Below are 23666 nucleotides of genomic sequence, written 5' to 3'. Positions count from 1 at the left end.
TTACGGTGTGTTTGATTAGGGTTGGAGCTAAACTCAGCAGGACAGTGGCCCTCCAGGACCAGATTTGAGGAACCCTGGGCTTGTAAGACCTTGATGAGCTGATTTAGGTGTGTTTAATTGGTGTTGGAGCTAAACTCTGCAGGATTGGACACCCCTGTCTTAGATCACCCAAAATAGTCAATTTTGTCATCATTTACAAATCATCATGGCTTTCCAACCCAGAATGGCATTTATTTTGCGAAACATAAAATACATTTTGGTGTATTTTTATTTCCCATACAATGGATATCAATAATCACCAAACGGATTCTTCTGTCAAAATATCTTTTTTGTGTCCTGCAGAAGAAAGTATGGTTTTGAAAAAAAGGTTTGGAACAATATCACACTGCGGCGCTGTGAAGTGTTATCCACAAAAGAGCGAGATACAGGATGAAAAGGATACGAGAAACTTGAATGAATACGGGAAATCAACTAGCCTACACATTAACACTCTGGGGTCGACAAACGTCTGTACCTTCTCTCGCATTTTTTCCTGAAAGTACTCCATCATTTTTGGTCAGATAAGAGTGACACATCATTCAAAACTGTAAAGGGTCTACTTTTATTTCTGTACACTCACAATAACAACAAAACCTAGTGTATTTGTTAAATAAAGAAAACAGACCGGGTGTGCTTTCAGCTGTCTCCGTGAACTTTCTGAAATGCGTCACAAAAATGAACCGAAACCAACGAGGTACAATCTTCCCTGTCTGAGATCATTATCTGTGACCACATCCATGAGCAGTGCAGGTTATTCATATGGTAATCAGAACACACCTTGATTAAAAAAAAAACATCAAGCTTCATCCGATTCCTCTGCTTTTCATCATTTTTGGAGGAAGACTCGCTGAGGAATTCTGATATTTGTATCACATTATATTGATAACTCAGCGGACAAATGCAAACTTACATTCCAATTTGTTAGCATTGCATTGCAGTTACACTGAACAGTGAACACACTGAAATGTATAAACTGCATATTGTCACTGAACACTTTTAATTAAAAATGTAGATTGTAAACTGAAATAGTCAGTATGTTGTAAATAAAAAAAATAAGTGCATTAAGTAAACATTCATAAATCTGAAACAGTATGCTGCTAAATAGGCAGTATTCAGCTCAATATTCAATAATATTTTTGATCTGAACTGAGCTGGATGATGACACCACTGTTCCCTTTCGTCCTGGGAACTCCGACGTGTCGTCGGGGGAGTTCCCTGCCGAATTGGGATAAGGCTAGGGAGACCAATTGCCTTCGAGTGAATTAAAATGAGCCAATGAAAATTGGCATGCAAGATTTGCATTCCGCGACCCGCATACCAGCGCGGGTATAAAAGGCGGAAGTAAACATTGCGCAATGCTTTTAGCTTCGGAGCCAACCGATTGTGTCCTCTCTAAGTGAGTGAGCTTTAAGATTGTATTTTTCTTACGGCTACGAGTCTGCTGTTTCGGAAGGGGATCTCTCTGTGTTGGTGAGATGACGTTTCAGCGACCACGCGGTTTCCTGTCTGCCGGCTGCGTCTATATGCTGTTAATTCAAAAGCTGTTTTCACAGCTGGTAAACGGTTGAGTGCGCACAGCGGGCTTGCAGTTTCCCCGCTGTATTGCCGCGTTGGGTCCCTGTGTGCTTCAGCACGATAGAGAGAGTACTTTCTTCCTGAAAGAGCAACACGAGTGAAGATCGCGTCCTTTTCAGGAATGCGTTTCACTCGTGTGTTTTTGGATGCGATCATTTCCTGTCCTTATTTGACAGCCACGTTCATTGTTTCACATGCCTAATCAGTGTGTGAGACTACGTTCGTGGGTGGTTCATGTTCGCTCAGGAGTGCATGACCACGTCGGCACGGTGTTCGTCTCCCCTTTCTCGTAAAGGTTTGAGCCGCTCAGTGTGCCGTTGAGCGCCGGCTGACAGCGCGGGTTGTCACGGCAACCCAGCGCGCGTCATTCGGCGCTCAAGATGCGCGGTCAAGATCAAGAATCGCGTGCCTCTATGAGGTGATTCCCTTTGCTTATTTCCCGATCTAGTTTCTCTTCTGGTGCACCAGAGGAGGGCTACTTTGGTGAATAACATTGGTGATCTGAGGGTTTCAGTGAGCACGAACCACTCACTCCTCTAGCGCATCGCAAACATGCTGAGACTGTGTTCGTGGGTGGTTTATGCTTTCTTATGAGAGCATGACCACGTCGGCACGTTGTTCGCCCTGCCTGAAGGCTTGAGCGCCCAGCGTGCCGTGTGTCATCGAAGCGATGGCCACGTTCACTATCTTGCATGCCTGGCCACGATCACTGTTTCACATGCCTAATTAGTGTGTTGAGACTGCGTTCGTGGGTGGTTCATGTTCTCTCAGGAGTGCATGACCACGTCGGCACGTTGTTCGTCTCCCCTTTCTCGTAAAGGTTTGAGCCGCTCAGCGTGCCGTGTGCCGTCGAGGCTTTCGGATGGGATTCTGGTCCTTCTCATGAGGGACCAAGCATTTCATTCGGGGCCCCAGGGAGGACAGATGTCGATAGCTACATCGGAGAGAGGGCTGTTATACTCTGAAATGATGGTGAGTTCCTACTATAATGGTGTGTTCTCATGCTGAAGATTCAGACTTAACAGCCACACTTTCCTGGGCTGTTCTAAAGTGCCTGGATGTGTTTTTTTAAGAAATTTTGGCAGTGTACAAGCATTTTGGGGCCAATATGACAAGCCAAACATGCCTAAATCTGCAGAAGTTTTTCCTCTCTCACTACCACTGCACGTGCGTAGTTCTAAATCGGGGTTGAGCTGTGCTTAGTGACTGACTGTGATTAGTCACAGCGCTGGCCCTCGATTAGACGATGTCCACACTGGTGGTCCAGAAGCGCCTCAAAACCAGCCCGCTCAGAGTTTGTTTCCCCCAGCGAAGGGAAGCAACCCTGAGAGGAGCGACCCAGAGTGTGTGACGATCTGCTCTCTGGGAGTGCGTGTCATCACCACTCCTTCCCCCGGGAGAGTGCCGGGTGGAGAATTTTTCTTTTCTGTTCCGCCGCTGTATCAGCGGTACCCAAAGTTTGAGCAGTCCACTTCCTCTGAGTCGTTCACGGGCCCCAGCGCTTAGAGGGCAGTGAGGGCTACGGCCTTGTCACTCTCGTCTCTCGCTGGGTGAGGGGAAACCAGGACTCGATGCCCCCGGGCCTCGTCCCTCGTTCCTCTCACGGTCGAGACTGGCAGTATAATAAGACCAGTTTCCTCCGTCCGAGAGGGTCAGAATGGCAGTGCGTGCCGCCCCCGAGCTGCACCACTCCCGTTCCCCTCTCCCCAGCTTGCAGATAGCAGTGACGCAGCCTCGGCTGCGTCGCTCCGGTCTGCAGCTGGGCACGGAGGCGCAGAGACCAGCATACGAGGAGTCAGGGCCTCGTTCCTCGTCTCTCCTCCTCCCCTCGCCACCGGGCAGTCCGCAGCAGAACGCCCACGAGCCTTCTCTGCCGTCTGCCCCTCGGTGGAAGCAGGTTGGTGTCAGGCGCACCCAGACCCCCGCTCTCGGTCGCTACAACGCCACCAGAGCCGGGTCCCTGTCTTCCACCTCGCTGCCCCTCCGCGGGTACGCCGGTGGTTCGGGTGGGTTCATTGGGACGCTATCTGGAAGCCTGGCTAGCGCTTCCGGGTCCGTCCCGATGGCTAATCTGTACTGTCCGGTTCGGCTATGCAATTCAGTTTGCACGCCGGCCTCCCAGGTTCAGGGGCGTCCACTTCACCCGTGTGCGGTCGGTGGACGCCCCTGTCTTGAGGAAAGAGATCGATGTCCTGCTGGCGAAGTACGCGATCGCGCCGGTCCCTCTTGCCGAGATGAGGTCTGGATTTTACAGTCCCTACTTCATTGTACCCAAGAAAGGCGGTGGGTTACGGCCAATCCTGGACCTGCGTATTTTGAATCGGGCCCCGCACAAACTCCCGTTCAAAATGCTTACGCAGAAGCGCATTTTCGAGTGCATCCGTCCTCAGGATTGGTTTGCAGCGATCGACCTGAAGAATGCGTACTTTCACGTCTCGATTCTCCCTCGACACAGACCTTTTCTTCGGTTTGCTTTCGACCGTCGAGCGTATCAGTACAAGGTCCTACCCTCACGAAAGTCAAGGAGGCGGCCATTGTTCCCATGAGAGAACAAGGCGTTCGCATCCTCAACTACCTCAACGACTGGCTCTTTTTTTTAGCTCATTTTAGCTCACTCGCGAGATGTATTGTGCGATCACAGGGACATGGTGCTTCGGCACCTCAGCTGGTTGGAGCTTCAGGTCAACTGGGACAAGAGCAAACTTTGCCCCGTGCAGAGGATCTCTTATCTCGGTATGGAGCTGGACTCAGTCGCCCGGACTGCGCACCTCACAGAGGAACGCGTCCAGTCAGTGCTCACCTGCCTCAGGTCTTTTCGAGGCAGGACAGCGGTTCCACTGAAACAATTTCAGAGGCTCCTGGGGCAGCCGCAGTAACGCCGCTCGGCCTGTTACATATGAGACCGCTTCAGTGCTGGCTTCACGATCGAGTTCCGAGGTGGGCGTGGCAGAGCGGCACGTTTCGGGTCAAAGTGACCCCGCACTGCCGCCAAACCTTCTCCCCGTGGTCGGATCCTGTGTTTCTACAGGCCGGAGTGCCCTTAGTCCAGGTTTCCAGGCATGCTGTGGTTTTCACAGATGCCTCTGCCACCGGGTGGGGGGCCATTTACAACGGTCATGCAGTTTCAGGTCTGTGGACGGGGCCTCAACTGCATTGGCATATCAACTGCCTAGAGTTGCAAGCAGTACGCTTAGCCATGCGTCGCCTCAAAGGGGTTCTCAGACACAAGCACGTACTGGTCCGTACGGACAGCACTGCGACCGTCGCGTACATCAACCATCAAGGTGGTCTACGCTCCCGTCGTATGTCGCGACTCGCCTCCCACCTCCTCCTATGGAGTCAGAAGCATCTGAGGTCGCTTCGTGCCATTCACATTCCAGGGGAGTTCAACCTATGTGGCAGACGAGCTCTCACGGCTGCCTCCCCTGCCAGGAGAGTGGCGACTCCATCCCCAGTCGGTCCAGCTGATTTGGAGTGTCTTCGGAGTCGCACAGGTAGACCTGTTTGCCTCTCCGGACACGACCCATTGCCAGTGGTTTTACTCCCTGTCCGAGGGGACCCTCGGCACGGACGCCCTGGCTCACAGCTGGCCCCGGGACCTGCGCAAGTATGCGTTTCCCCCAGTGAGCCTTCTTGCACAGACTCTGTGCAAGGTCTGGGGGGACGAGGAGCAGTTCCTTCTTGTGTCGTCGTATTGGCCCACCAGGACTTGGTTCACCGAACTCATGCTCCTCGCGACAGCCCCTCCCTGGCCGATTCCTTTGAGGAAGGACCTTCTTTCTCAGAGACGGGGCACTCTATGGCACCCGCCATATGACACCTCTGGAAACTCCATGTCTGGTCCCTGGACGGGACGCGGAGGTTCTAGGTGGTCTACCACAGGCAGTGGTAGACACCATCACTTCCGCTAGAGCCCCCTCTACGTGGCGCCTCTATGCGTTGAAGTGGAACCTGTTCATCGATTGGTGTTCCTCCCGTCAGGAGGACCCCCGGACTTGCCCGATCGGTGTCGTGCTTTCCTTCCTGCAGGATGGGTTGGAGCGGAGGATGTCCCCCTCCACCCTCAAAGTGTATGTTGCAGCAATAGCCGCGCATCACGATGCAGTGGAAGGTAAGTCCCTAGGGAAGCACGACCTGGTCATCAGATTCCTTATGGGTGCCAGGAGGTTAAATCCATCTCGTGTTTCGCACTCTGTACCCTCTTGGCACCTTGCTCTGGTACTTAGAGCTCTTCAAAGTCCTCCCTTTGAGCCTTTGCTGACGGTAGAGATAATATCCTGTCCATTAAGACAGCGCTACTGTTGGCATTGGCCTCTTTCAATAGGGTCGGGGATCTGCAGGCTTTTTCGGTCGACGAATCGTGCCTAGAGTTTGGGCCGGGCCTTTCTCACGTTGTGTTGAGACCCCGGCTCGGATATGTGCCCAAGGTTCCTACCCCTCCCTTCGTGGACCAGGTAGTGAACCTGCAAGCGCTGCCCCCGGAGGAGGCAGACCCAGCCCTGGCTTTTCTCTGTCCCGTCCGTGCCCTGCGGGTTTATATTGACAGAACGCAAAGCTTCAGAACCTCAGATCAGCTCTTTGTCTGTTACGGAGGCCAGCAGAAGGGGAAGGCTGTCTCCAAGCAGAGGTTAGCCCACTGGTTAGTGGATGCTATCACCCGAGCATATGAGTCTCTGGGTGAGTCTTGTCCTCCCAGGTTGCGCGCTCACTCCACTAGAGGTGTTGACGCTTCCCGGGCTTTGGCTCAAGGCGCCTCGCTGACAGACATCTGTAGAGCTGCGGGTTGGGCGACACCTAACACGTTCGCTAGGTTCTATAGCCTTCGTGTGGAACCTGTTTCCTCCCGAGTTCTGGCTACGGCCAGTGGGTCGAGGGAATAGGTTGTGTCGGCTTGCTGCGCCACTCCGCCTCAAACAGCGGATACGTGCTTTCTTTGCTCCGTATGACGCCCTACGTTGGTGAGCCTCGTGAGTTCCTCCTTCACCCCTCCGGTGCTGGGCGTGGCGGACCGCCCGGCACCAGGTCTGCTACCTCTAGTAAGGAGTTGCTAGTAGACTGGGTGCTCCAGTGGTTTCTATTGTGACCCATGATGCCACGTGCAGTTCAGCCGTGTCTTCCCTTTGACGGACTCGTTCGTCGTCCCTGTTGAGTACGCTCCAACTTCCCTTGAATTGGGACTACCTCGGGGACTGCCAAATGTTTCACTATTCCTTCGGGCTAGTACATATGTGTATTCCTGGCCTTCCTCAGTCAGGCTGGGGCTTCCGCAGCGTTCCCTCCTCTCTTGAGGGAACGCTTTCCCAGTGCTATCCAATATCCACTTTGCGGGTCTTGCGGAACAGCAGTGTGTTTCCCGTGCTAGCTCCCGCAACTTATTTCAAGAAACTGCTGCAGGGTAGCTTTGCCGGGCGCTGGAAGGGGCCAGCACCATGGCGTTTTATTAGGGATCCCAATTCGTCAGGGAACTCCCCCGACGACACGTTGGAGTTCCCAGGACGAAAGGGAACGTATCGGTTACGTATGTAACCCTCGTTCCCTGAGTACAGGGAACGGAGATGTGTCGTCCCTTCGCCATGTTGCTGTACCTTCGCGGAGGACTGGACACCGTTCGGCTCCTCAGCGAAAAGCATTGCGCAATGTTTACTTCCCCCTTTTATACCCTCGCTGGTAGGCGGGTCGCGGAATGCAAATCTTGCATGCCAATTTTCATTGGCTCGTTTTAATTCACTCGAAGTCAATTGGTCTCCCTAGCGTGATCCCAATTCGTCAGGGAACTCCCCCGACGACACGTCTCCGTTCCCTGTACTCAGGGAACGAGGGTTACATACGTAACCGAGACGTTTTCTCCAGAGCTGCTGTATAGGTAAATTAACCAAAATCATAACTAAGGATTTTTACAACCAAATTCATCACTGAACTTACTAAAGCTGGACTATGACAGTATTTTCTTCTAGATCTGCTGTAAAGCCAAAACAAACTTTGTTGCATTATTTGCCTGTTATCACTGAAGAGCTTTGAAACAATCTGTATTGTAAAAAGCCCTATATAAATAAAGGTGACTTGACTATGCTGTAAAAAAAAATGTTTAATATATATTTGGTAGCTCATCTGTTATTCAAGATCACATTGTGTTCACCATATGCCTGAAGCCGGGGTTTTCAACCACACTATACAATGTAGAAATCCTTACAAATCCTTGGCTTGTTAGTGGTATTATCCAGTGTAGTCTGCCTTGAATCAACAGGTTGCAGCTGAGGTTGCAGTATGGCCATTTCATCTGCGTGGCGTCTCGTTAATTGATGACGCAAGTTGGTTGTGTTTACTGAATATTTTAGTGTAGGCTGTCAAAGCCCTGCGTATTGCCTGACTTATTTTTAAAACCAAAGTGCACCCACAAGTCGGCTCTGAAAGCTTTTATTTTCTGCCATTCTTGCTCCCACTTACTTCTGAGATATTGACCGTATATGACCAGCAACTGTTAGTTTGTAAACAGCATGTCAGCGTTTAAATCCGTTTTAAAAGACATTATTTAAAAAATAATGTAGGCTTGATTATAGAGGTTGGAATATCGATACACTATCGTGACAAAAATATTGCGATAGTTTACTGTATCGATATTTTTGCACAGTCCTTAACACCTGCACTGGCTGCATACTTGTGACAAGATCACTTATACTGGACCTAGGTTTCATATCAAAGTAACATATCACCAAGCTTATTCTGATTTATTGGAGAGACACACTACAAAGTTTTGTTCTTTCAACAAATGAATACAGCATAGACTAAAATATAGATTCTTGAGATTGGGTAAATGTACCCATTAAGCCCATGTACCCTTTAAGCCCACTTTCAACTTTGAAGTAAAATAAAAAAAAAGAGTAAATCATATTTTATGCTGCTCATTATTTTAATCAATCCAGTGAGTTGTTACTTCCCTGGCATTTTTTATTGTATACCAATCACATTTGGCAATGTTGAGTTAGCCCCACCCATGTGCATGCTGTCTCAGGGCACCTCTTACAAAGTCACCCCAAAACTTTGGTGTTTCGGGACCCCTTCAGAAATCAATAAATTTCTACAATTTTCAGCCATTTATTTGGTAACTACATTGATATTATGTCAAATAAGAGATAAATGTGTTGTTTTTTGAGTATGAACAAATAGTACTTTAGCATTTTACATAGTTTTCCTTTAAATGGAAAGATGAGTTTTATTAGCTTCAGTTCAAAGCTAATCTCAAGGTCAATCCATTAGCCTTACAGAAAGATGACTGCCAAAGAATTAAGCATGTGAACTGCAAACAATAAATGTTTTGTGATTCATTTTACATTAATTTACAAATAAATGCATCATAAATTGTTTTGTAGAGAAGATTATTTTCATAAATTAACTTTTTTTAAAGATGGGCTTAAATGGTACAGTGCCACAAAACACATGCAAACTACAACCTAGAATGAAAAAAAAACTAACATTTCTCAATGTGGGCACAATGAAAATTACTATGATAATTAGTCCACAGTATATTTAAGCTCCATGCATGTATTTGTAAACATATCTTACATTTTTAAAGGAAAACATTGTCTTTTTTCACCATTACTCACTGTGGAACCATTTAAGCCCACCTTTTATGTGTTTCAATGAGGAATCCCTCTAATTGCAAACTTTGATACATTTTCTGAAAGTGTTTAATGATAACATTCTTTGTGTACTTTTTACCTAACTATCCTTTTAACCTTACCTTACTTACTACCTTATTTTACAACTATATTTAGATAGGCCTACAAATTACACACATTCATTCAAATGAGATAGAGCCCGTTTTGTCCTAAAGTCGTATGTATAACCGGGCATAATTTGGGAGCCAAGCCGAGTTAAGGCTCCAGACTCCCGGTGTCTGGGGCCCACTAGGACGCCCACCTAAGCCCAGAGTATGGAGCCCTAACTCGGCTTGGCTCCTGAGATACACCCGATCAAACTTCAAGCTTGACTCCAGCTACAACTCCAGTCAAGCCAACTTTAGGCTCCAGACCACCGTCCACTAACACCCACCCATCCCACCCAGGTCTCTAATCAAACATTATCAAAAGGACATTTTTTAATACTTCCCTGTCACTGAAGAAATATATTGATGTTTTACTTCTTTAAAATCAATAGATTTTTTATATTTTGTGAATAAATAATGATGTGGGCTTATTTAGAACACATGCAGGCTTAAATGGTGCCAAAAGTACCAATTAAGCCCATTCCACACTTCTCACTTTATTCCTAAATTATCTTAATTTTATATTCAAAAATGTACATCAACGAATTAATACATTTTCAAATGAGAGATAAATCTTGCATTTTAACTAATTATTTTCCTTATAAACCTTGTCATTATCTATGAAAAAAACCTAGACTTAGACTTTGGTGGGCTTAATGGGTAACCCTAAGATTCAATGTTGGTTCATCTGAGAATTGATTAAAATCAAGAAATAAATATTTTCAACCCAGCCATATTTCCGAATGTGGTTTTAAATCAGATACATTTAAATATGTACATCTGATTCCCCTTATTATCATTGTTATGTGACCAATTTGATTGATCGTCAACATTTTGCTTGTGTAAAGCAGCCAGATAACTGTCTATTTAATGTCCCACACTACTATCTGATAGCCATAGTGGCTGTACAAAATAAGAGATTTTCTTTTTCTTGTCAGTATTGCTGTTTGATTATCATTCTGTTGTTGACATAATAGACAGCAGCGTGTCTGTCGGGCTACATTTACACTGCTAGACCTAATGCACAGATGCCATATTTTGCCCATTTGTCTATACTGTATTAACTCAAGACATAACTGACATTCACTTCTATAAATATCTACATAGAGATGAATAATTGAGACACAACTGTGCTAGTGTTTCTTGGTTAAATGGGAGGGTGTCAGGTGTTGCTGAAACCATATTTTGTAAGAATGACGGAGACACTGCTAATAATTTCCAGTAAGGCACTTTGTGGTAAATTTTTGTGCAATAAAGTGATTTTGACCCGTCACAACTTCTTTGTCACCAAATAAACATACGACAATCTCATATTTGTTTTATAATCTAATAAAATAAAATAAAAACATTGTGTAAATAATAATAATAATCTAATTTTAATTGTTTTTATTTAAAACATCATATTTAACAGTGCCCCACATATTGTGTGGTACTCCTATTGCAAAAATGTGACATTTCTTGAAATTGTTACACATTAGAAGTTGCATTTTGCACCCTTTCTACAACATGCAGGAAGTCAAGTCATGTCACCTTCATTTATATAGCGCTTTATACAAAACTGATTTCTTTCAAAGCAGCTTTACATTGATAAACATAAAAATTATTATTCAGAATGCAATTCTGCTGTAAAGCAGCTCTAAAAAGACAATAGTGAACAGTCATTATTCAGCTGAAATCAGTCAACAGGTTTAATAACTGTGTAAAGTTCATCAGTTGTGAAATGAGTTCACTTCATCTATGAAGCAGCTCTGGAGAAAACAGTGATGTCATCGTCCAGATTAGTTCCGTTCTCACCGTAATTTAGAGATATTCTTTTGCAACTCTTATGAGAGCAGTGTCAGTACTGTGATATAATCTAAATCCTGACTGGAATTATCAGCAGATGGTTCAAAGAATTGAAAAAATTATCAAATATTTAAGAATACTACATCCTGGTTATTTCAATAACTAAGAAAAATATTAAGACATAGTCCTTTTGTTATATCACAGCCAACACTTATTTTAGTATTCCAAGAAATTTTGTAACTTGGTAATTTATGTTCATTTAAAGATGTAATGGTAAAATCAAAGTGCGGACCATTACACAGAATGACAGTTTTGCAGTTTGGAACATTATTTCATCCCATATTTTGGAATTTTATTTGAACAAAAGTTATTTGAAACATTAAAGTAGATACTGACATGTAATATGTTTTATATGTATAAAAAAAATTACATTTGTAAAAGGAATTGCGGACACAAAAATGAGGAAGTCTCGTCTTTGACCAGATACCATTTCTCTTTAAGAAGGAGCATAATTGTGAGGATACTTTTCAACAGAAAAGGGAGATTTTGAGGTTGGTCTGTATTTAACTAGCGGTAAAACAAGGTGTGTGTTTTTTTTATTTTATTTTTATGAGAGGCTTAAATACAGCCAGGTGAAAGTTTTTGGGACATGTCCTAAACATAGCTGAATTAATGATATTAAGAAGAGGATGTATGACCTCTGGAAGCATCTCTTTCAGTAGCTTAGTCTGTATAGGGCCTGTACATGTTGTTGATTTAGATGATTTTGTTTAACAAGTTTTTGCATTTAGACAATTCTTCCTCTCCTGTATCAATCTTGCAAGAATTAATCATTACTGCTATGCTCTTGGGAAATATCTGCACCTGTTGATGCTTTATAGTATTATTTTATTTTTTGTTAATTTAGTTACTTTATCAAATAAATATCTTGGGTTGTGTTTGTTTTCTTCTAAACGGGTTGACAAGTAAGCAGATCTAGCAATTTTTAAGGCCTTTCTGTGGGAAGAAATACTTATTTTAATTGTGCTCCATTTCCGGGCTGCTCGATCCGAGTGTGATCTCACCACAGCTTCAGACTGGTCTTCTTAATCTTTGTTAAGTGTAAAGGAGCAACTGTGTCTAAATTGCTATAAAAGAGACAGTTCATAGTTTCTGTTACAACATCAAGTTTTTGTGATCTATCAGATATGGAGTAAAGACAAATCAGGAAAATTATTTACAAAGCAATCTTTAATGGTAGTTCTAGTAGTGATAGTTCTGCCATATTTGTAACACAGAGTTGGTTTTGCAACCTTGGCCAAAAGAAGTTTACACGAAACTAGATTGTGATCTGAGATGTCATCGCTCTGCTGCAGAATTTCAACAGCATCAACATTGATTCCATGCGACAATATTAGATCTAGAGTATGATTACGACAATGAGTAGGTCCTGACATGTTGTGTAATTCCAATAGAGTTCAGAATGTTTCTTAATGACAATCCCAATGCATCTTTTTCGTTAACTACATGTATATTAAAATCACCAACAATTAGGACTTTATCTGCAGCCAGTACTAACTCTGATAGAAAATCAGCAAATTATTTGATAAAGTCTGTATGGTGCCCTGGTGGCCTGTATACAGCAGCCAGTATAAATGTCAAATGGGATTTTATAATTTACATTAGATAGTGTTACATTAAGCACCAACACTTCAAAAGATTTATACCCGAAACCAGACCTTTGAGTAAAATTTAAAATATTACTGTAAATTGTAGCAACACTTCCCCATTGCCTTTCATATGACAACAATAATCTTGGGGGGTGGACTCATTTAAAGTAATGTAATCTTCTGGTTTTAGCCAGGTTTCTGTTAAAAACAGCACATCTAGATTATGATCTGTTATCATTTCTGTGATTAAGTGCTTTTGTAGAAAGGGATCGGAAATTCAGCAAACCGAGCTTTATAATTTGTTCATCTGTATTATATACTGTATTATATTTGTTTTTTATATGTTGAACATCAATTAAATTATCCCCCACAGATGGTCACTATATAAAGTGACAGTCTCTATGTAAGGGGAATAGGGCTGGACCAGAATATTCGAATATTCGTTCAGTGGGTTGGTATTCGATTTGAAAATTTGACATTCGAATATTCGTTTTTTTTTGCACACCTGGGATCCCCCGCGAAACGGTTCTCACTCGCGCTTGAATAAGGCCGGCGACACACTGGCTGCATGGCGTGAGCGTCTCAGCTGTGTGGCATGTACGTTTTTATTTCAGCTCCCATGTTAACAGGTTGGAGTTTGCACACTGCCTGTATGAAACACGCGTCTCAGGCGCGGCTCGAGCCACGCGGAAAATGCGTGCATGCTAGAAATAGAACCGACGCCTAACTGCAACGGGAGTGTTCTCTGGCTAGAGCGCAGAACAGCGGAGTTTGTATGGACCGAAGTGCATGTGTGCTTGTGTTTTGGGTTAAGCTGCGTTGCTTTGACATTGTGGAAAATAGAATAATAGAAAAAAAAGTATTAGCCTTTTACCCGTTATTATCAATCTAAATTAATCTCGTTTTTAATTTAACTTAATTTCGTTTTTCTTTATTTAAATTTTGTTTTTTCTTTATTTAAATTTCGTTTTTTCTTTATTTAAATTTCGTTTTTCTTTATTTAAGTTTCGTTTTTCTTTATTTAAATTTCGTTTTTTCTTTATTTAAGTTTCGTTTTTCTTTATTTAAGTTTCATTTTTCTTTATTTAAATTTCGTTTTTTCTTTATTTAAGTTTGGTTTTTCTTTAAGTTTCGTTTTTCTTTATTTAAATTTATTTTTTTCTTTATTTAAATTTCGTTTTTCTTTATTTAAATCTACCCTTTACTGTGTCAGTAATTTGTTAGTCAGAAAAATTTTACTTAATTTAACAGACCAGTGTGTGTGCGTTTTATATCACTAGTGGAATGTCCGTTCTCAGAGCATATAAACCCTGCCCGCGTGAGGTGCGCTGCTTCCCGCTCGCGCTGTTCTGTAGCTGACTAAAAGTTTATTAATTCTGAATGTGTCGCGTCTCGCGTGTCCATCTATATTGCACCAAATGCGACACTGCACTCCCTTGTGAAGTCGGTTGGATGAACGGTTCTCGAAATAATCAAAATGCAAACAGACAGACCAACACAGGGATTCCTGCCTTTATTAGTGAAAAGAATATGTTCAGCCCCCTCTCGCCGAAGCTTCGAATATTCGATGTTCATTACTACCGAAGCTTCGAAGCTCAAAAAATGGTATTCGGACCAGCCCTAAAGGGGATTTATCTTACCTCAGTGACGTGAGACAGCTGGCAGACGGATGGTTTAGCCAGTCTGTCTGCTTCCTGACCTGAGCCCCAGATTGGCAAGGTTCAACTCTAAAGGCCCCTTCCCACAAAGAACGATAGATATAAAGATAATTATATTAGCGTCCACACCAGCGGATGATATTGGACGGTTTATTTTAAGAGCGTGCTTGTCTTCCGCTTTAAATGCTCGAGCTCATTACACCATGATGGATTCTGATTGGCTGTCAATATTTTTTATTAAATTATCAGCTGGATAGAAATCGTTCTGAAAGTGATTTCAGCGATATCGTTTCTCTGTCCTGTTATCATTATAGCTGTGGTGTGAACTCTGCTATTCTTTAATATTGAGAACAATTTTTAGACCTATATCTTTATAGTTATCGTCCTTTTTATACACTTTAATATTAATGGAAAGCGCCAATTACCTGTGTTAAGGGGCCATATATTTTTTTTGTTTTATTGGTTAATGGATTTATTTATTTATTTATGGACTATTTTTAACCTGTATCTGTGCCTCTGGAAAACCGCATGGGAACTGACTTTAATCTCTTTCGTAATGATTTCAACACCATTAAACCCATTTTTTTTCATTCTACTACTATTTTCCCTCTTTCCTTACCATCAGGAAGCATTGAGGGATTGATCTGTCCTCCATCAGATTAGGTCTCTCTCCTTCCTACCAACACAAGTACCAGGGGTTCCATCATCATACATACAACCTATATGGTTGTTACCTTCAGCAGAAGAAAATAAAAGACACTTTTCATTGTTTATGCCACAAATGCCACTTGAGATTCAAACCATTGGTGGCAGATAACAACTGTTCAACAGTGTAGGCCTGCAGCTATTTATGTGATCCGTGATAGTCACTTTTTGATTTATTATTATTATTATATATTGTAAAAACACTGGTCTTTGTCACTTAAATCATCAAATGCTATTCTTGGCACCATTCATGTAATGCTTGACTGTATGTGAATGTGGAACTTGAAAACAGAAAAGGAACTGTGCCATTTTAAGGTCTGTGTGTTTGAGCATGACATATGAAACATTAGGCTATCCATAATTAGATGCCATATTTCAGCTCACTGGGGCATCCTGAACCTCTCTGGGTTCATGTGTCATTTCTTCTATAATTGCCTAAAGAATGTTTGTTTTTTCCAAAGTGAATATCCCAGTATTAGATGTTCCTCTGTGCAAATGATTCTTTGTTGCCAGATTTCATTTTTCCTGGATTCGCTGTTTCATGATTTAATACAGTTTTGTTATGAAAAATGAAAGATGAAACTTTAACAAGTTAATCAATCTTTTAAAATGTAATAGATGTATTTACAATGTAATGTAAAAAATAGGCTGTATTTTCATTTTTGGCAAATAAAGTGCTTCACAACAGACAGATGTTTACCGTTTAAATAAAAATAATTGTGATATTTCTTAAAAAATAATGTTTTCATAAACTATTATTATTGTTGTTGTTGTTGTTACTTTGAGAAGTACATTCTACTGTGGAATATATGTCTTTCATAATTTCATCAAGTTAAACCAAACCTTTACTGTAGCAGGTTGTAGTGAAGATCTGTGATTTAGATGATATGACGACAGTTTTGCCAAATGAACTGATGAAGTGACTCTGAAAACAGCTCTGTAGATTATGCTTGGGCGGTATCCAAATTTTGATACCGTCTAACCTCCTCCCTATTTTACCGGGCTACACGGTATTACCGTGACTAATTAAAAATTATGACATAAGGCTCAGACAGCGTCACAAAACTGTTGGCTTTTGCCTACACCGTTCAGAAACTGAATACCAGATCGGGCAAAAAAAAAAAAAAAAAAATCAAGGCCAACCCGTGCACGTTGTGTCTGATCCCGGCTGACGGCATTAAATGTAATTATGAGCCGGAGCCCTATTTAGACTCGAATATTTCTAATACGTGTGCCGTTATAATATGGTGGCGCCAAATAATTTTTTAACCCAGGTGCTGAGGGGGTGGTAGATATAAATACTATTTATAAATGAGCAAAAATGGGACAATTAATAATATTTAATTATTTTAATTATGACAATTGTATTCATTTTATTAATTAATTTAAATTAAATTAACAAGCAAGAAGTGCATTTGTAAATCCGGTGACACGCGTCCATTGATTTTTATTAATACAAATTTTCTGTCAGTGCTGCAAAGATTAAGTTGACGATCGCCATCTCCTAGTGAACGCGCATATATAGAGAGAAATGCAAATCATGGATTACATAATCAGAAGGTATAGGCTATTCTTTTTCTTTTCGTTTTGAATTGTTTCGTTTAAAGATATTGACGATTGATATCTCCGTATGAACGCGTCTATAGAGAGAAATGCACATCATGGATTAATCAGAGAGTATGCTACCTATATTTCTTTTCCTTTTGAATTGTTTCGTTTAATTTGATGATCGCCATTTCCGTATGAACGCGCATAGAGAGAAATGCACATCATGGATTAAATAATCAGCGAGTGGCCTATTTCTTTTCGTTTTGAATTGTTTCGTTTAATGAAATTTCAAGCTTTATTTAGATATCTGTCATGTCTGTGAGACATACACTGAGTTTCGGTTAATTTATGATGAGATTTCAATGCAAGTGACCGCGGCGCGCCAGCGCACGATCATGTCATGATTATGTTGTCTGCTATATTTGATTCTTATTTATTATTGGTTGATAAAAAAATTTATTACAATTAAGATACAATTTATACAAAACGAAATTCACTTTAAAGAAAGGCCTTTTACAGAATGAAACTTAATTAAGTGGTCAATGACTGACTCCCGATGCATCCCATCTTACTCGTGCTGTTCAGTTTTCATTATCAACGTAAAAAAAATAACATTATAATATTTTAACAAATATAAACTAATGCGCTTATTTAATGAACTCGGGGCAAAATGCATCCTCAGAGCAGTGAGTGGGTGGTTGTTTCTTAGATGCGACATAAGGTTAGAGGTGTTTCCATCTCTCGCGGTCACCTTTTTTATTGCAACATTTACAAATTGCCTCGTCAGTATTTACCGCATCTCCCTTCTCTCTCTCTCTCTCTCTCTTTCTCCTCCACACTGTCACTTGATGACAACTACATAAGCATTTTTAGGCATTGAATAAAATATATTATATTATATATTATATATAAGTGCCGGTAATGACGGTATTGAAACTGATACCGTTGCTATTTTAAGACCCCGCGGTATACGATATTACCGTAATACCGCCCAACTCAACTGCACATGAAGTTTATGTGTTCATCTTCTCATTTAGTGAAACGCAGACGAGCATCACAAACAGACACGCACAACATGCAGACTTCAGATTTCAAAAGCAGTCTTTAATATTCACACACACTAGTCCATATCGCAATTTGATTATGTGTACAGCTCTACTTTTGCTCTATTCATCCAAATTTTTCCAAATTCTGTGACATTTAGCATTATCCAGTAAATTCCATGGATTCCAGGATCAAGCTAACAACACAGTATTGTTGAGCAACTCAGATACTTAACCAACATTATAAATAACGGAAAAACAACAACTACTGATTTGCGGAGCTATTTATACATTTGGGACACTTCGAAGATGAAGCGCACAAGTGCAGACATCATAATCACATGTTCACATCCTTCAGCAGGGCCACATGGTAATGTGTGTTATTTCTCATGGCTGTCCTTGTGTTTGACAGGGTCGACATGTGAAAACAGGACAGCTGGCAGCCATCAAGGTCATGGACGTGACAGAGGTATGAGCGTCTTCACCTTTAGAGGAGCGAGAAACAGTTCATTTCTTCAGCTGAAGAATGATTGATTTTTTTTTTTTTTTTTTTTTTTTTTTTTTACAAAACATTTTTACAGTTATTTATTGATAAAATGTAATAATTTGTCATGAAAGATGACACAAACATTTAATAATGTATGCCCCGGAAATCAATTGAAGGTGGCACATCACAAATATGCTGATTTAAAGGGGACCTATTATGCAAAATTCACTTTTATAAGGTGTTTGAACACAGATGTGTGTCTGCAGTGTGTGAAAATAACAAGCCTATAATGATAAAAAACCACTCCCTCATTTTTTTTTTTATAATTCCCATAAATATAAATAAAAAGCAGTCTCTTCAAATGAGATGATTCAGATTCCCCCTACAATGACGTCATCATAAGGGAGAAGCTCCACCCACAGCCGGTGACGATCTGTTCTATTAGCATAGACACACACACAGCCCTGAGTGAGAAGCACAGAGTTTCTGTATCCTCACTGTAGCAGCTGGAGTTGTACAATGTCTGTACTAAAGAAGCATTACAAGTGTTGTGTTTTTGTACCAATGCACAAAGTCTCTATATCCGTCTTTTCACCTTTATTGCAATACAGTACATAACACAAATGCAATAGCATGTCATAAAAGCAAGATGACAACATAAGTTATAACCATAATTAAACTAAAATAAACTGTTCTGTCTGCATGCAGCATATATACTCTGGCTCTGTAGGCATTTTACAACAGTCCCCCTACAAGAATCTGTACAGAGATTTGTAGATTATCATGACTTTAACTCCTGTAACTGTAGTTAACTACACATCAACTACATAAATTGTCACTTCTTGAATCTCTCCATCATTGTCGACTCCGTGTCAAACATATAAGGCTAAACACCTCTACTGACAGTTTCTTACATTTTCAGTGCGTGAGATTTTGCTGTTTTGTTGTTGCTGGTATGCTGGAGCGAGCTCTTGAAGCTCCGCCCTCTTCTTGAAATGGGGCTGGGAGCACCAACTCATTTGCATCTAAAGGGACACACAAAAATGGCACAAAAAAAAGAGTCGACCGTTCTCTGGGATGCGTTTTCATGATAATCGAATGTACCCAGTTTTAATGTTAGTTTTAGTTTAACAACAGATTATCTTATAACGCTAGTGTATGGGGCATAGAATAAGTAAAAATAAAAATCGCTAGTTAATACCACTAACAAGGCTCAAAATAGCCCCACAATAACATGGTAGCATAATGAGGGTCCATACCTGCAAACTGAAGCATTGAGAACTTTGTAAGTGTACAGACAGTTTAATAAGAAGATACTTTATAAAGACAGTTCACTTTGCGTATATTTTGGCATGAGCCATCTTTGGAAAATAGTCTCGACCAGTCGAACCATGTGCTTTGGTTAGTGTTGGGCTATTTTGAGCCTTGTTAGTGGTATTAACTAGCGATTTTTACTTATTCTATGACCTATATACTAGCGTTATAAGCTCATCTGTGGTAAAACTAAAATGAAAGATAAAACTGGGTACATTCGATTATCATGAAAACGCATCCCAGAGAACGGTCGACTCGTGTTATTTATCCCTAGGTTCATTTCTGGCCGGAATTGTCCTTTAAGAGGGTGACAAGTGCTGTTTCTACCACTAAATATAGATAGTGGCTGCTGAATAAATGCACTCATGCAACCATTGTTTAAAAAAAAGAAAAATTGGAATTGTTGAAGTTGGAGGTGAAGTATGTATATAAGATTTTTTTATGTTTAAAATATATTACTATAATATAGGCTACCATTAATGGGTTTATCTCCACAAAATTGTAAATTGAGCCTCCCAGATACCATCAAAACACTGATGGTGTTCTGCTCATATCTGTCAGTCTTTTTCCAGCTCAACCTATAGTGAGAGTTTAGGGTGTGTCTACTGTAACAGGAGGAGCCAGAGAGTGTTTAACCAGTGTGGGATCATGACTGAGGGATTGCATGAGTAAATGCATTCAGCTTCGGTTACAGAAATACAAGGCAAATATCACAGCTTTTAGATCTTCAAAGATTAAACGGGTCATGAACTTGTTAAAGGAAAACATTGAGACTATACAGCATCATCATGCACCAGTTCATAAAGGCAAATGTACCAGTTTATGATGATGACGTGTCCAGTGTAGACAGTCTCAAACAGATGCACCCGGTGCAGATAGGCTATGTTGAATGGGTTTATTATACATACTTCACCTTAAGTGTTAGGAATTTCACTGATTTAGGTTTTGGGAGAACCTTCTACATTTTCCTTATTTTTTCCAGTTCATAATAGAGAGCTTGTTAATGTAAATGATGAATATAATAAATATTTTCTGGAAACTCTATAAGGTCAAATAAACCATGACTATGACCAGAGGAGAACTTTCTCTTTCAAACAACAGTGATTCATAGTGGTTCTGGTTCACATCATCTCTTAAAAAGAACGAACAAACAAACACTTAACTAAGTAGTTCATTCGACTTTTCTTTGTGAGAAACATACTGAAATGTAATAAAATATTCCCTGATAATCCTCCACCATAAATGGAATATTCAGCATTTATTGTGCCAGATTTTATGTCAGTGAAATTTGGTTCTAGCAAGAACCAATGGCATTTGGTGTAATGACATACAGTAAAATATAAATGATTTTTTTTTGGCCAAGAGAAAGATCTGTGGATAATGACATTGGTTAAAATGCTTAAAGATCATGGTTAAATTGATGATGTTAATTGATGTGTCTGATACAGGGTATGTAATCTAATTAATTAATCATTAATTATTCATAATATCACAAACAGACAGTCTGCCTGACCACTACACAAGCACAGTGACAGCTAAACTCATTACACAAGGCAACAAGTCTGTTTGATTGTTTGCCTAGATTTTGTTTCTGTTACTTGACCGTGGATTTAGTGCATTAATACACAGATTTTAGTCAGTACAAGTGTTGTTTTTTTTACTCAATATGAGTCAGTTATGAAGCTTTGTGAAAGACTCTGCTCTCCCCATCACAGAAATGCTGTTTCCTTGTTCCCTTTCCGTCTTGCATTGTCTGCCATGGGAGATAACAGAGCAACGTAGTGGTCATTTGAACCCCAGGCTCCAGATTTCCTTTCCTCTGACCATCAATTTCACACACACCTCTCCTGTCTTTCCTCTTGTGAAAGGACTGTGAAAGCAGCCTTTACATATAAATGCTTATGTTTGGAGTGCTCTTTTATAAAGGGAGTCTCAATATATTGGTCTCCCATACTAAGTAATGACATTTTTAACAGGCATTGTTATTCTTACTGTCATTATTTAAGTTGTTTCACGGTGAAAGAGATCAAATGAAAATTTACAGATGTGTTTTGTCTTCTGCAGGATGAGGAAGACGAAATCAAACTGGAGATTAACATGTTGAAAACTCATTCCCATCACAGGAACATAGCCACGTATTACGGTGCTTTTGTTAAGAAAAGTCCTGCAGGTCAGGATGACCAGCTTTGGGTGAGTATCTACTGAACCCAAATAAACAATCAACCTGATTTCCTCTAGAGGCTCTTAACTGCTTGTGTATCGTCTCTCACATTACTAGAAGAACAAGAGTTTGTGCTTCTTACAGAGATACCTTCCAAAAACGGTCCCTGTAGCAATGTTAAAGGTTCAGGGAAGAAGGAGGCGGGAACCGGCGAAAATAAATGTATTCACAAAATAAACATAAATAGGAGGAGCTTCTTTTATCCTTCCAGCCCTACTCCATGGGACTTTAGACCGGTGTGGTGTGACTATCATTTTCACTCGCGCCTAGGGTGACCACCATCAAACAAACCAAATGTGGGACGATTATAAGTTTGTGTGGGACAATGTGGGACATGTTACCAACACTAAAACATAACCTGAAACTGTTATATAATGTTTATCTAACTTAATAAAAACATTTGTATTCTGCCTTTCAGCTCATAAAAATTCTTTGTTATTTAGTCCCTTCCAGAAAACACCATTACATCACAATGTAACATAACATGTCTTTACTTTACATGACATTTAAATTCAACATCACTGAGCCCAAAGGCGGCAGGCATCATAACTATTTTTGAAACAGTTCTAAGTCTGACCAAGTCCAACTAAAATCCAACAAAATAAATAATGAATAAATAAAATGTAAACCAACATGAATTTATATAGCATTAGAAGGGGCATTAGTCCTTGCAATGGGAAAGGGCCTTTTACATTCTTTCCCTCAGCAGTTCATATCTTCAGGGCCTTCAAGGGTGTGTGTTGACGTTTAACTGAAGGACTTTACCATCCTGATTAAGCTACTGAGATAAATAAAAACGTAGATAACCCGTCTAGACGTCTGTGCTGTCACACTCTTGTTAGAAGTGAGATGTTGAAGTGTTTTCTGTGTGTCTTGGCCTTCAGCTAGTGATGGAGTACTGTGGCGCAGGGTCGGTCACAGACTTGCTGAAGAAGACCAAAGGAAACTGCCTTAAAGAGGACTGGATCGCTTACATCTGTAGAGAGGTTCTGAGAGTGAGTAATCAGCTAAAGTTTATTGAATGTGTATTGATTACAGTGAGTGGAGTATATATGCTAGAGTAAATATGATCTAGTACTGCATGCAAAACAAGTCATATGTTCATTGAATAAATGGAATGATTACATTTTTAGCATGTTTGTAAGGCTCATTTTAAACTGTAAGGATCATAATTAGCTTGTACTTTTTAAACTGATTAGAGAGATTAATCTGGCTGATATATGCTTTGTGTTTGTATTTTTTTTAATAGTCTTTCATAAATGACAGTGCTAAGTGTTAAGCTGACTATTTTCATGGATAGACTGAATTATGTAACACAAATGCAGTACTTTATGAAAAAATGCAGATACCCTTTGAGGTATCTTTGTCTCCTGTGACACAATATTATTAATTTCTTTGTGTAAAACATTTCTTTTTTATTAAGCAAAATGGATATTGTGCTAAGCTACATGGTGACGTCACTGCAGCATGTCTGTCACACCACTTTACACACTCTCCTGGATCACCAATTATTGAACAACTTGAAAGTATATTAAAAAGTAAAGGTTTTCACTGAAGCCATGCACATTATTAAAGTAAAGAAAGAAGTAAATGAAAAAAAAAAACATTAGGAGAAGTGAAACACAGATACATTTATTTAAATATATAGAAAAGGAGTATTACTATCTGGTGTGGGTGTTGTGTGTAAACACTGATTTGCTACTCTTTGTGTTCTCAGGGTCTGTTACACTTGCACTCACATCATGTCATTCATCGAGACATTAAAGGGCAAAACGTGCTGCTCACTGAGAACGCTGAGGTTAAACTCGGTAAGAATGGAGACGAACCATTACCAGCATTAAACTCTTAATATGAGAAACAATGCCCAGTCACATGACAAA

General features: G+C 40.9%; 1 protein-coding gene across 4 annotated transcripts in view; it reads left to right on the top strand.

The window, feature by feature from the left end:
* Positions 1–23666, top strand: part of LOC143744307 (mitogen-activated protein kinase kinase kinase kinase 4) — a 76012-nt gene that overhangs the window by 5680 nt on the left and 46666 nt on the right. For all 4 annotated transcript variants that reach the window (XM_077235720.1, XM_077235718.1, XM_077235719.1 and 1 more), the window contains exons 3-6: positions 18177–18233; positions 21630–21755; positions 22671–22781; positions 23504–23594. In XM_077235720.1, coding sequence (XP_077091835.1) covers positions 18177–18233; positions 21630–21755; positions 22671–22781; positions 23504–23594 — 385 coding nt within the window. The remainder of the gene's footprint in view (positions 1–18176; positions 18234–21629; positions 21756–22670; positions 22782–23503; positions 23595–23666) is intronic.

This window comes from Siphateles boraxobius, unplaced genomic scaffold (genome assembly GCF_051911475.1).
Source record: "Siphateles boraxobius isolate OS27281-9 unplaced genomic scaffold, OSU_SipBor_1 2, whole genome shotgun sequence".
In the NCBI taxonomy this organism is placed as follows: domain Eukaryota; kingdom Metazoa; phylum Chordata; class Actinopteri; order Cypriniformes; family Leuciscidae; genus Siphateles; species Siphateles boraxobius.
This window is presented reverse-complemented; position numbering and strand designations above follow the sequence as displayed.